Consider the following 15,170-nt stretch of genomic DNA (forward strand, 5'->3'; position numbering starts at 1 on the left):
TTTTCCAAATACATTTTCCGTTATTTGATATTTAATTGTTTTCATATCACTAAGGTATCATTATTTAATATTTCGTGAGAAAATAAACATTTTACAAACTTTTATAATTAAATCATTATAATATTTTTTTACCGGACAGTAAAAGTGTGTGTGACGTCATTGATTAGTGCGTTCACATTATTCGCAGCAGGCAAAATGTCTAATCCACAACAAGGAGCTGGCGCCTACGGTGCAGGAAAAGCCGGTGGGGCTTTTGACCCAGTCCTATACATTAAAAAACCTCAAGTTATATTGAGGCTAGTTTCACTGGTATGTTTGAAAATTTGTTTCAGATGTGCTATCACATCATTTCCTTCGTAAAAACGCTTCATAAACAAGGAGGACGTTGGTGGCCCATCACATTGCGAATGCATTTTGTATCGATTCTTTTGCATTTGGAATGGTGGTCCTGATTTGATTTTCAGTAGACCCACGGACAAAAAAAATTATCGTAAATACAGACGTTTTTAGTTGACATATAATTGTATTATAAGTTTTTAATTGCTAATTGTTGTTTTGATTAGATATCGCCACTGTATTTTCGTTGACCATGATCATTGATTGATTGCTCATTATCATGTGAAAACAAGTCAAGTTTATAAGTGACCAACCGGTTCTCTCATTATCATAGCCTCCAATTCTTATATGCTACATATAGTACACCTTAACAAAATGATACATTCTTACTACTGTCGACAGTTCTTGTGATTTAACGCTCCAGTTTCTGTTTGACTTTTCTTTAAAAACTAGGTATTTTATAGTCGTTTTTTTTTTTTCAAAGTCAAAAGTGAAAACATGACAATGAGTCATCATGTATATTTGTTTACATTAAGACTTAAAGGTTATTTTTGGGGAACTCGAACACTCAGTCTATGAAGTTTAGCCTACTGACGGATTGAGAATTGGTCGCAATTTTTGTACAATTAAATTTCGATTCCAACTGTATTATCGCTAAATCACATTGGACCAGAAATCATTGAACTGTGATCATATATTGTCATTACCCGTGTAATAACAGGGTTGCAAATGAAATGGGGTTTAACGTCCTACTTTTCTGCACCGACTGGACCAATGAAGCTACATGTAGGTACATGGGACGTAGCAGAAATGAAATATGTTTTATATTAATATATAAAATAATGTAAGCATAAATGTTCTAAGTTCCATCAGAGAATGCCAGTACATGTAGACTAGACACTGTCCCGTGCCAGACTCTCTGTCCTGAGGAAACAATGCTAGGAAAGTCAGAGGAACTTTCTCGTACATAACCAGGAGCAAACCTGAGACCCTCATGTACTGGCTAACAAAATGAAATGGGGTCTAACGTCCTACTGTTCTGCTCCTATACTGGGCTAATGAAGACGGGCATACGCCATACAGTGTGCTATGAGGTAAATTTTGCCTGGGCAGCGGCACTATCGCCTATTATATTGAATTCCAACTGCCAAGGGATCTTTTACGTGCATTCCAAATGTATACACAGGACCTCGGTTTTTGATATCATCCGAAGGACTAGACAGCTGTCCTTGTCAGGCCCTCCGTCCTCCATCACTGACAAGGGGGAACCACGCTGGAAAATCTGGATGAACTTTCTCGGCCAGTGCAGGGATCGAACACCCTTCCTCCAGGCTAGCGAGCCAGCGTCTTACCCACTTAGCCACGTGATCCCCCGAACTGGCTAACAAGCCAGCTTCTTACTCACTTAGCCACCATGACTCCCAAGATGCAAATGAAGCATTTTAGGTATTTTTATTAATTATACATTTATCATTTTTGTACTTTCAGATTTTCTCCATTGTGGTTTTTGGATGTATTTCTTCTAAAGCATACAATTCAAAACATCAGTGTCAAATGAATAATGATATGAATGCATGTGGATATGGAATGGGAATAGGGGTGTTAGCATTCTTAATATGCATTGCTTTTTTAGTAATAGATGCTATGTTTGAAAATCTGAGTAGTATCCAACATAGAAAATATGTTGTTATGGCCGATTTGGGAATATCAGGTAAGGAAATGTAGTGATGCAATCTGATTAAAAAACAGATCCTATTTCATTTGGTTTTTTATATACTATTCAAAAAAAGTAGGGGATATTTGATTTTTAAGTGTTATTAAAGTCACCTAATGAAACTGACGAAGAAACAAATGACAAAATGAAATGAAGTTCACATTCATCGATTTATTCCAAATGATCGTTAGACTAAGTAAGGCACAGACTGACCATTATAAGGGTAAAATGATACCCGGGGTCAAACAGCAAAGTTACCACAGCATCACAACCAAGTCAGTAACGGGTAAATCCTCCTCTGTTTGCCAAACAAGCATTGATCCGACGTGGCATACTCCTAATGAGACGTCTAAGGTCATTTCGGTCCAAATTGTCCCAGTCCTGTTGCAACACAGCAGCAAGTTCTTGGACATTGGCAGGACGTTGTTGATGTTGAAGTAACATCTGTCCAAGCATGCTCGATGGGGGAGAGGTCAGGACTCAGTGCTGGCCAAGGTAATGTGGTGATGTTCTGTTGTTGGAGGTAACCTGTAACGATCCTGGCCCTGTGACATCTTGCGTTGTCATCCTGGAAGATGAAACGGCGGCCATGACGTCGTGCGAACGGCACAACATGGACTGCCAAGATGTTGTCCCGGTAGTACTGGCCTGTAACACGCCCTGCAACAACATGTAAAGCCGTTCTTCCAGCAACAGTGATGCCTCCCCACACCATAACAGAACCACCCCCAAATCGATCATGTCTGATGACGTTAACGTCTTGGAAGCGCTCGTTTCGACGACGCCACACCCTCCAACGTCTGTCCAAAAAATCAACAGTGAACCTTGACTCATCTGAAAACATCACATTGCTCCAGCGTCGATTATCCCAGTGTTGACGATCCCTACACCAACGACGTCTTGCCTGAATGTGATGATCTCTCAAACAAGGGATCACGCGAGGACGTCGGGCGCGAAGGTGACCCCTATGCAGTCGATTCCGAATCGTCTGGCCACTCACTCTCACACCAGTGTCTGTTTGAAGACGAGCGCTGATCTGATTTGCTGTGATGACACGATTTCTCAAGGCCAAGGTACGAATAAATCGATCCTGGGCTTGAGTTGTCGCCCTTGGTCGACCAGAGCGTGGTCTGTCCTGTACAGATTGTGTATCACGGTATCTGGACCATAGCCTGCTTATGACAGACTGAGAAACATTCATTGTCCGCGCCACAACCGCCTGTGTTGTGCCGATCTGTAGCATGCCAAGGGCACGTAACCTTTCATTTTGGGTAAGCCGACGCATATCAAAATTTGTTTTCTGGTCACTAAAACAATTAAACTGATGTTTCCACCCTGGAATTCAATGCCACAATGACTGTAACATTCAAAGTCAGAGTCGTGCAAATCTTGGGTTGGACCCCCATGATGATCCCAAGCATCACATGCATTCCATGCGGTAGCTATTGGTGCGTTTGGGCGTCACATGTAACTGGAAATGTTCCTTCTGTTAGGTTCTATAGTGACTTTTTTCGTAGTCATTTGCATATTTTAGTATTATGCCCCCAAAATCAAATATCCCCTACTTTTTTTGAATAGTATAGTTCAAAATTTCATTTTACTTGTCTTTACTACACTAGGATCTGGAAGAGTTGTTATATTACCGGTGTTTTGGTTGAAGTGAGGGATTAGCCAGTGAAACAGTCTGTTACGGTGACTTCTTGGCGTGCCATACAGGGAACTGTGGGTAAACTACTATAAACGTCAACGCTGATTGATTAATCAATGTCTGACTTCATAGGGTCAAAAGCCGCTCGTACGACCCCTGACACGACCTTCCAGTACAACTTATCAGATCTTCATGTAATAGAGGCCATCGAAAGTATAAAAATATGAAACGAAATATAGATCTGTATTTTAATCAGATTGTGTAATGAAAGAAATTTAGAATTTATTTTTTCTGAAAGTTTCAGTTTAAAATAGTCAGCTATTCCAATTTTTCTAGAAGTTGACCAGAACAGAGATAAGGACCACTGACCTATTGTTTACATTCACTTGCATAGAAGACCTGACAAGCAAGACTTTAGGCAAATTAGACATGTTTTATTCAGGCACAACTACAGCTGTCAGATTGTGTTTCTTCAGAAAGGTTCCTTGCAAAGAGTTTTATTTCATTCATACTCAAATATTTGTGGAATTACATGTACATGTAGTCTACTGTAAATATAACCTCCAATGGCTCAAATGTGGCAATTTAGTCTATTGACCATGTCTGGATGACCAAATGGTTAACGCAAGCATGTTCGACTGGCATGGAGAGAAATGGGGTTTAACGTCCACTCGACACAAACTAGGTCATTTTGGGACTAACACATGGTTCAGTTTTATTTCAATCATTCGCTTGCGCATTGGGGTCTTTAGCGGTGGGAGGACCCGGAGAAAACCGTACAACCGGGGAATTGAAACCTTGCCAGTTGACTCAATGACAGACCGTATGATACAGCGCGCGCGGGCTAACCATTCGGCCATCCAACCCCCCAATTAGGCTTGTACATGTACGTGACTAGGACTAGGGTCGCCTGTCCAACCTTGTGTTTTCTCTGGGTCCTTCAGTTTCCTCGCACTGCTAAAGAACCCTCAGCGCAAGCGAATTATAGAAAATAAAAATTGAACCATGTGTTGGTCCTGAAATGACCTAGTTTGTGTCGAGTTAATGTTAAACCCTATTTCTCTCTCTCACTAGCCATAATCGTCCACTGCACAGCATCGTCCTAGGCCAGTAGTGATACAGACTTCACTCATAACAAGGAAGACAATACGAAACAGAGGAAATATTTCCCTTATTGTATCATACTGGCGTGAGTCATGATTGACTGTGTGTTACAGAGTACAACTGGATTAAAAAGACTTACATATATTATAGTTGAGTCTGCTACTTTTAAAGTTACATAATGTAAGATTTAGATAAAAAAAACAAAAAAAAACAGGCCTCTCTTGCTATAGGCTTAATAGTTCAAAAATAGATAATGCAAAATGAATATATTGAAAATTTCATTCAAATTACTTTATTCAGAGCGAAGTTATCACTGTTATGAGGTTTGACAATTTGTGGCATTGATTGTTTATTATCATAACAACAGGACTTGTTAATCGAGACTTAACCTCGCCTCGCCTCTCCATTTTTAAATTAAATTGTTACATGACCGAAATGTTCTAATGTACTTAAAATCAGAGACATCCAATGATCTAGAGAGTTGATTATGGGCTTGTCATATTAATAAATGTTTAAATAACATTTGAAGCCAGAAAAAAGATATGCAATAGACAGATTTAGCTATTACATAATGCAAGTTTAAAGTATTTTAAATTGAAATATTTGTAACATTAATTATATGTATTTAAATGTTTGTATTTTGTAGCTGGATGGACATTCTTGTGGTTTGTTGGATTTTGTTATTTAACAGATGCCTGGAGGAAAACAAGTACTACTGATCAATTTTATGAATATGGAAATGATAACATACAAGCAGCTATTGCATTTTCTTTTTTCTCAATCTTTACTTGGGTACGTTATTTTAAACTTCCTAGTTATTAAACAGATTTTAATATTTATCGCTCTACTCAGAGATTGATAATATATAAGGCCGTATCAATTTGATTTTCTGTTTTTTCGGGATGTTGATAAATAAATAACTACTTGAACCGTGGAAGATGTTTTATTTAAAATCTCAAAACTTAAAGATTTGTAACTAAAGCTTTTGAACAGCACAAACCGGTATATTGCCTTTGTCCATGTCCGTACATCTGTACGTAATTTCTTGCGAACACTCTACAGGCTATATTTATGTAGTTTACATTAGTGAGATGAAGATGCCTACATCTATTAAATTTCAACAATTTCCGTTAATTATTTTCCATGTTATGGTCCTTGTTCACTTTGTAGAACCTTATGATCTGTATGAAATTTTTATGCATTATTTCGATCAGTAAAATGAAGATGCCATCTGACTTTCAGCAATTTCCATGATTACTTCTAGAGTTATGGCCCTTGTTTCACTTTGTTTTACCCCCTGTGAACGCTATAATTACAAAAATTATTGTCTGATCTGTATTAAATTTATATACGTTCATAGGATTAGTAAAACGAAAATGCCCATTGAATTCCAGCAATTTCTGTTTCTAACTTCTAGAGTTATGGCCCTTGTTTCACTTTGTTGAACGACAAAAGTTATTAAGATAGTAAAACAAGAAATCCCATAGAATTTCGTCAATTTCTGTTTCTAACTTCTACTAGTTCTAGAGGTGTTGTGGACCTTGTTTCACTTTGTTGAATTCTTTGTGAACGACAAAAGTTATCATTCAATCTGTATGAAATTGATAAGTGTCTTGTAAGAGCTACCATTATCTATAAAAGAATGAATATGCGACAGGTGTATGTTTCATTGCCTGGCAAACTATCATAAGTCTTTTTCCAAAAGAAAAAAGAACAATTGTACAGGTGTTCCCCCCAAAAAAAGGAAATCAAATAGGTGTGAAATAATTTAAAAACCTGAAATCTCAGGTCTCTCTTTTTTATGGTTTTGAGCAAACATCAACTGCCAATTGTACACAATAATTCGATGGTAAGCAACTTGATAAATATATATAATAAAAAAAATCATTCTTCATGTTTTTGGTTAAAATGATCTTGAGTTATGTTTGAAATGTTTTCTTGTCGGACACCTTGTCCTTGACCACAGAAAAGGGGAAACCACACTGGTAAACCTGGATTTTATAAATCCACTGCAGATCCGATTGTTGAAGTGACATTTTGTTATTTATTCAAATACTTTCTTGCAAGGGGGCGTTGGGTGACCGAATGGTTAACATGTAACGTGTGCATGTTGTATCATAAGGTCTCTCATTGAGACAAGTAGTTGGGTTTCGATTCCTCGGTTTTACATGACAAGGCGTAGGGTCGCCTGTTTACACTTAAGAGAATTAATGAAATAAAATTGAACCATGTTAGTCTCTCTCTCTCTCTCTCTCTCTCTCCCTCCCCCTCCTGTCTCTCTCTCTCTCTCTCTCTCTGTCTGCCTCTCTCCCCTTAACCACTGAAAAGGGGAAACCACCCTGGATTAACGTGGGAAACTTCTTGGCCAACACCATAAGAAAACCTGGTACCCCACTGAGTCACTGTGGCTCACATTATTGCAATGACATTGTGTTGTGTTTCAAATACTTTCTTTCAATTTCAGGCTGCTTCAACATTCTTTGCATTTCGTCAGTATCGTATGGGTGCTCAGGATGCGTTCGCAAGTGGTTATGATCCAGAACCCAACGTGTCCTCTCCCTACTCATCATTCCCTGGTAGTGATACAGGAGATCCTTATCAACAACCACCATTTAGTCAACAGAAAGAAGTTCCAGACTTTCAACCTCCTACCTATTAAATTATAGTATTAATTAATATTACTACAACATAATCAACAAAAAGCTTGATCTACTGTCGGCGATCGTAGTACGACATATACATTGGGATTATCGAAACTTTTCTGCAAGGTAGCTAAATTTGATTTAATTTTTTTTTTGTTACAAGTTTATAGGCATCGGATGAAATTTAGCCAACTGGATTTTGTCACCTTTGTTTCGTGAAAAGATTATGAAGGTCATATGTATTTGAGTGGCTATCGTTTTGAATTATGATTGCGTTAGATATAACTGTATTTGATTTACACTGGATGCTTTATAGAAATTATGAGAAGTGAAGAATAAGTAATACATGTACATGAAATAAACTGGCCAGTAAAACAAATAAATACATAAGTAAAATGCTAAAAAGTTGACAAATACAGCTATTTGAGTATAGGCTTACCTAAGTAAAATGCTAAAAAGTTGACAAGTGCAGCTATTTGAGTATAAGCTTACCTGAGTAAAATGCTAAAAAATTGACAAGTACAGCTATTTGAGTATAAGTTTACCTAAGTAAAATGCTAAAAAGTTGACAAGTACAGCTATTTGAGTATAAGTTTACCTAAGTAAAATGCTAAAAAGTTGACAAGTACAGCTATTTGAGTATAGGCTTACCTAAGTAAAATGCTAAAAAGTTGACACATACAGCTATTTGAATATAAGTTTACCTGAGTAAACGATAAAAAGTTGACAAATACAGCTATTTGAATATAAGTTTACCTGAGTAAAATGCTAAAAAGTTGACAAGTACAGGTATTTGAGTACCTGTAGTATGATAATTGTATAGCTTGAATGAGAGAATAGTTAAAACATGTGTTATTGAATGTTGAATATATATATAGCTGTGATAGTTGATGTTTTGTAGAGTCCTCACTCGGACGTTATATTCATGAAAACTTGCACTAAAACGATGTTTTGTAGAGTCCTCACTTGGACGTTATATTCATGAAAACTTGCACTAAAACAGACTTTTTAGACGAGAAACTGGTCGCTAACCGCTACTCATCTTGTTGTTCTTCGGGTGACATTCTTCGAAAAGGCCTTTAAGGCTCTGTTAATTCAAGTCTGATCGACATGAAAATTGGCATGCTTGTTCTTTGAACAATTCTGCATCAATTGGATGAAATAGATTTTTGAATTTTATCTAACCACATGGTCAGTTTCTGATTCATAGTTCGATCATTCTTGTTATATAAACTACACTAAAAATTTTTATTTCTGCCAACATTTCGACGAAGATACCCTCGTCTTTACCAAGCAAAGAATGTCTGATTTATATAAAGTTGCTAATGTTTAATGAAAGTTACTCTCACGGTTATGAAAGTAAATTTTTCAGACAAATAAAGATTATAGTATCGGAGCTAAGATGAGTAACTCCAACCAGATCAAGCAATAGCTGTTTAGTCGTAAGTTTTCATGAATATAGCTTCCGACGTAAAAACATGATATACCACGACACTCATTTATCTTGGTTTATCGTAGTGAAAATATTTCAAAAGGACATTGTTAAAATTGTTGTTAAATTGTGAATCGGTTTTTATTTCACCCAAACCGAGTGTTACTATTGGAGAAGACTGGCATACAATACATTTTTTGTCACATTGGAATTTTTAATTTGATTAGAGAAGTTTATGTAAAATTAGACATTTCTGCACTAGTCTTCAAAAGGTAGGATGTTGTTACTGAAGGGTTGTATTGAAAGAGAATATATTTCTTTTTAACAGGAAAATATGATATATGATTAATTTATTTGTATCAGCTTCATTACATGTATCAAGCTCAAAAGATAATTGCTTATCAGTTGATGTTTTGTAGATATAGATAGAGAAAAACAAAACATTTGATCTTATCAGGGGATAGGGTGAGAATGAACTGGATGACATTTATTAAAAGAATAGCCTTGCTTATCATGGTCCTATTCTGTATATTTGTTTTATTAGATAAGTTTTTCAAACAGAATGTTGTTTTAATAAAACCATATTTCATGAATGTAAGTAAACAAGCATGCAGAACATTAATTTCTTATTGATCCATATTTTTTACTCGGCCAAGACTTCCATACTTTTATTTATTTCGTAACCAATAATGTTTGCAAATATGAACAAGGCATGAATGGATTATTTGTCATCATTTATATAATAGTTTTCATAATTCAGCTTGAGTTATCTGCCCTTAGACCACAAAAAAAATGATTTGTCAAACCCTTGCGGTTATCGTTTATATTGGCTTTAAAATAATTGTGCTTTGGGCACAACAGCTTAGAAATTATGGACACAATTTTTAACATATCAAAATTTTCAGACATTTTTTAAGCTTTGTAAATCTGCTATTCATTGTTTTAGATTGCCGATAATTTTAATAATGTATTGTCTTTAAGGCTTGATGCATCATTTGTATTTTCACTAAAATGTCTATATTCTCAATTGATTATTTAATATTTAATTAAGAAAACAAAATCAAAATACCATTGCTAATTAATCTCCTGACTTGAATTCAGTCAGATTTGAAATAGGCCGCAACTATTATATGGGCGAACAACAAAATGGCGGATGGCTTATTACATAGGGAGCACCATAGATGAATGAAATTTCAATTTAACATAACTTTGTAAATACTGGACCGATATTCAAAATCAAAATACCAATTCTAGATTATCTCTTGTTTTGGATTTAAACTAGACACATCATATGTCAGCGCCTTGTTCAATCTCATTAAAACACAGATCCAATTTCGTTTCGTTTTTACAGTTCAAAATTTCGTTTTTACTTGTCTTTACTACACTTGGATCTGGAAGCGTTGTTATTTAACTCGTGTTCTGCTTGAAATGAGGGGTCAGCCAATCAAATGGTCTGTCGTGTCGAGCGTTTGACCTTTTTTGCGCAAATGTGGGTAGTCGACATTAGCGGCAATAGAAATCAAAACAAAGCAAAAATAGATAAAAAAAAAAATACATGGCGGTCGCTAATTGGTTAATCGAAAGACTGAAGTAATCGGGTTAAATGTCGCTTGCTGGTTACCTGACGTCATAGAACGTGAACTCCCACTATAACTTGTTAGATCTACATGTAGTGTAGGCCATCGAAAGTATAAAAAACGAAACGAAATATAGATCTATATTTTAATTAGATTGCGCCTTGTTACACTCGAGCAGCATAAATCGATGAAATTTCAATTTATCATAACTTTGTAAATACGGAACGGAATTGAATCGTTTTTGGTGTGAGATTCATATTTCACCTTGTTGTAGCGTGCATAATGACGCATCGAGCCTTTAAATTGTTCAAATGTAATGCAATAAAATAACCATTCCATTACTTGTGCTTTGTGTAAATCTTGAATGATTGAGAAAAATAGAGTATCTGTTTGTATTATTTTTGTGTGATTTATCATTTAATATGTTATTTAAGAAATTGTAAAAGGGGTATAGATAAAAAAAACTCGAGAAAAACAAAAGGTTATTGTATGTTTTGTATATATTGCTTTGTTTTTGACTTTAAAGATTTTTCCTCTGATTATTAAGATGTGCATAATGATAGCTTATCAATACCCAGTTTGTTTGTGATATAATTAAAGATACATTATGTAAAATTGAAATAAACATTATTCTGAACGAAGTTATGAGTGTTTAAAATGTTAGCGCAAATTGTTTGTTAACGTAGCAACGGTACTGGAAGACCAAGACTTAATCTTGTTTGTCCATATGAAATGTCTGCCATCCGATAGTCTAGAGAGTGTATTATGGGCTTGTCATGTGAATAAATGCCTAAATAATAGTTTATATAACATTTGAACCCAAAATAAAGACCTGCAATCTAGCCGGTTTAGCTCTTTACATAATGTATCATTAATGTCAATTCCCATTCATTTAATTTACTACTTGTTTAATTGTTATTAATTTTGTATAGATTGATTCTTCTTTAAATTTGTTTTTGTTTTTCCTTAAAACTTTTATCTTAACATTTATATTAAAATGTTTATGTTTATTTTATAAGGATCTCTTTAATTTACTAAGTTTGATGAGAGATAAAGCTTTGGTTGTGTATGTTTATTATGCTTGTTTGTAAATAACTCACCTAATGAAAGAAAGAAAATACTGTACATGCTTAAATGAAATGAAATGGGTTTTAATGTCCTGCATGTGTAAATGCAGTGCTTTTTGAGCTTTGTGAAAATCAGGTAGTTTATAATGGATAGATCTATTTGTTAAGGCCAGCTCAATTTTTGTCAAGGTCGTTGAGATGTAAATAGGGTTAGGGCATGTGATTGTAAGGTTAGGGTTAGGGTTGTGATTAGCACTAGCCCTGTTAACATTTCGTGACCTATGATGAAAAATTGAGCTGCCCTTATCATTTAACGCTAACCGTATTATAATAATTCAAATTGCATTTATCATGTTATGGATAATAGCTCTTCAGCATGCCTGTAATTAAGAAAAATAAGGGAGTTGAGTAGGGATTAAGAGTGAAATATTAATCAATAATACTAGAATACTGACTACTTATCATTCCATAAAAATACTGAAAGGGGATATTTGATTCAAAGTTCCAGAATTAAATTCTCTTAATGCCAAAAATGGTGAAAGTCGAGTGAAAAGGGGGATTTTCGGGTTATAATGCATGCGCAGGCTGCATAAGAAAAAGTCTCAACCTAACCATTATAACTGAAATATATTCGTTGTGTTTAATTACATCATGATTCTACTCCCAGCACTTCTGGTGACAGGACTGAATTCTGTCAAATCGGGATTTTCTGGACCGACAATCATTTATCCCCCATATTGTACTCAAGGGAAGTAATTACTATGTAAATTCTCTAAGATTAATGGACAAAACTTGTACCTGTAGTTCAAACACTTTGGGTGGCAAATAAAACCAAAATGGCTGCCTCTAACATCTCAGGGTCATTGTTATAGATGAATCACACTACAGCACTTTGCACTAGATTAATCGTCAGTCGTAAAATTTCAACAATTTCGTCCAAACAAAAAACCTGTGGATACATCTCGACCCACCGGAACATTCGCGCTGACAGAGTTAAGGCCCATTTATACTCGGCTAAGCGAAGCCGTGAAGCGAAGTTTATGAAGCTAAGCTAGGCTAAGACAAGCAAATAAATAAAATTCAAAAGCTGCCGATTGTAGTGAGCAAAGCTAAGCGAAGCTGGTCTTGTGTTGTTTGATGGATCATGTAATCGCAACAGCAGACGTCTTGTTGCTGGTTGCTGGTTGCTGTTCAGCTGAGATGTTTTGAGCAAAGCAAAGAAGTTCAACTCCCATCGCCTCGCTCAAAAATTAATCTGCAAATCTGCTGCAATGCTAATTTCTGGCTTTGAGTCTTCACTTAGCGGAAGTATAAATCGGTCTTAAAAAAATGTTGACAACCCACCTACCCAGTTCTGTGGGTTATACGTTTGGACCCTAGTGTTAAAATTTTGCAATAGTCCATAAGTTATAGGTTAATAAATAGGTTGTATGAAGTGTATTCAATTTATAGTATATGTTTAGTAAATTGTTGTTTCTCAAACCTGTTATTTCCATAGCAGTTTATTTTACAAATTTCAAAATTCACTCAAAAATCATTGCGTGTTCCCTTTGAATTGTTATCTTTTCGGGGTGGTAATGAAATTTTAATCCCCTTTCCTTCATTTCTAGATATATTTAAATAATGAAAGAGGCATTATCACTTTTAAGAAGAAAATGTAGAGTATATTATATAGTGTTCTAGATAATTAATATATCTTAATGTTATATGTTAAAACTAGATCTATACTCATGTAGATATTCAAACCGTATCATCAATATTTCCTTCACTCTTTCTAACATGACACCAAATTTTACAATCCATTTAATCCCAGGTCAAGACCAGGATTTCCTTCAAATTCATTTAATATAAGAGTTGCTTTGAAGACCTGGTTATCCCAGACTCAAGAGCAGCAGTTCCTTTAAGTCACAATTCTAATATTGTCGTTGACGTGTCAAAAGGGTGTATCTCGGGGAAATTAGTCAAATACACTTTTTTGTATTTTTAAAATCTCCCAATTAATATGCACATTTCTGTCTAAGCTGTGTATCTCTACGCCAATTACAACTGTTCTGGGTATCATGTGTCCAAATGTTGTACCCTTTTGATTTGTGGAAATTTTGAAATGCAAAAGGTTCTATTTCTTAATCTTTAGAAATTCTTAGATACACCCTTTTGACACTTCATCTAAGATATCCTGATGACATCAAATTTGACTGAATCAAAGCACATAAAGTAATATTTAGATGATAATTAAAAATGTTCCCCGTATATTTAATTTGACTCGATCAAAGCACACTAATATGTTAATACACAATGAAAACTGATAAAGGCAATAAGAAATTTTTAGATCGTAATTGAGAATTTTCGTGTGTATTATGACGATGATACTGGTGTAATTATGTTTAGAATAAGAGTGATGTATCACTACACCTCGGGTATCGTGTAGTTGTACTGTTGGCAAATTCATTGATAAATAAATAGAAATGGGGTGTAATGTGTACTCGACACAAACTAGGTCATTTTGGGACTAACATATGGTTCAAATTCATTTTAATAATTCGCTTGCTCGTAGGGTGTTTAGCACTGGGAGGAAACCAAATGACCTGGAGAAAATCCACGAAGTTGGACAGGCGACCCTACTCCTTGTCACGTACAACCAGGGATTCGAAACCACACCAGTTGACTCAATGACAGACCTTATGATACAGTGCACACGTGCTAACCATTCAGCCATTCAACCCCCTCCTTAAATTCATTGAGAATCGTTGACGAATATTGGCTTTACGAACTGTTTACTTGTCCGATTGATGTTAAGTAATGAATAAAACAGCGTAACTACATGAAACCCGAGGTGTATGTATGTATGTGATCATATCTATTATATAAATATAGACTTGAACTCTAGCTGATTGATTATCTAGCTGTTTCTAGTTAACTTGTATAATTAACTGTTTTTAATGTTGTGGCTTCTTTATTGTGATAATATTACCAAGTAAATAAAGTTATTATAGAATATAAAAACATGTTCTAACTTAATCAATTTAAATATGGGTGTGTGTCTGTGTTGGTTGGTTGGGGGGAGGGGGGGGGGACGGACAGAGGAAAGATGGTATTTCAAAATATTTGTCAGACATTTTTACCGAAAATAAAGGGACGTACATGTAACTCTTATCGTTATACAGGTGGGTTGGGGGAGATGGAGGGAAGAGAGAGGGAGGGGGGGAGAGAGAGTTGATCATAACTTAATCATTTCAAATATTGGTGGGAAGGTGGGAGAGAGAGTTAACACAAACTAAGTCATTTTGGGACTAAAATGGTAAAATTTTATTTAGACCATACACTTGCACGTAGTGGTCTTTATTAGTGGGAGGGACCCGAAGAAAAGCCATGAGGTTGTACAAATTACAGACAACCCTACTCTTTGTCAGTTAGTAAATGCCACACTGATCCGCAGTGAATATTTGCTAGGCCGCTACAATCACTGATAAGGATGACATCGATGCGGCTTAATGAGCCAGAAATATTAACTTTTTTCCTGCGACAAATTAAATTCTAAAACATTTTTTTTATGTATTGGAAAAATAAATAAAGTCGTTTGACGTATTTGTAGGTAAAAATTATTTCCTATTTAGTGTAAATGGGTATTAAATTGACTAAAATGCAGCATT

The 15,170-nt window shown here is 35.5% G+C and overlaps 1 protein-coding gene across 1 annotated transcript; it reads left to right on the forward strand.

The window, feature by feature from the left end:
- Positions 1–161: 161 nt before the first annotated feature.
- LOC126810140 (synaptogyrin-2) lies at positions 162–14,523 on the forward strand. The gene is made up of 4 exons (XM_050535136.1): positions 162–309; positions 1,825–2,047; positions 5,449–5,594; positions 7,267–14,523. Exons 1-4 carry the CDS (start codon positions 196–198, stop codon positions 7,459–7,461), a joined length of 678 nt encoding a protein of 225 aa, XP_050391093.1. The 5' UTR covers positions 162–195; the 3' UTR covers positions 7,462–14,523.
- The last annotated feature ends 647 nt before the right edge of the window (positions 14,524–15,170 follow it).

This window comes from Patella vulgata, chromosome 2 (genome assembly GCF_932274485.2).
Source record: "Patella vulgata chromosome 2, xgPatVulg1.2, whole genome shotgun sequence".
NCBI classification, from domain to species: Eukaryota; Metazoa; Mollusca; class Gastropoda; family Patellidae; genus Patella; species Patella vulgata.

What these genes read in the sequence shown, in the direction of transcription:
- LOC126810140 (XM_050535136.1), top strand. Translation starts at nt 196, where the DNA reads ATGTCTAATCCACAACAAGGAGCTGGCGCCTACGGTGCAGGAAAAGCC. An exon ending in TATTGAGGCTAGTTTCACTG is followed by an intron (nt 310 to 1,824) that starts GTATGTTTGAAA and finishes TTGTACTTTCAG; the next exon opens with ATTTTCTCCATTGTGGTTTT. An exon ending in TTTTCTCAATCTTTACTTGG is followed by an intron (nt 5,595 to 7,266) that starts GTACGTTATTTT and finishes TTTCAATTTCAG; the next exon opens with GCTGCTTCAACATTCTTTGC.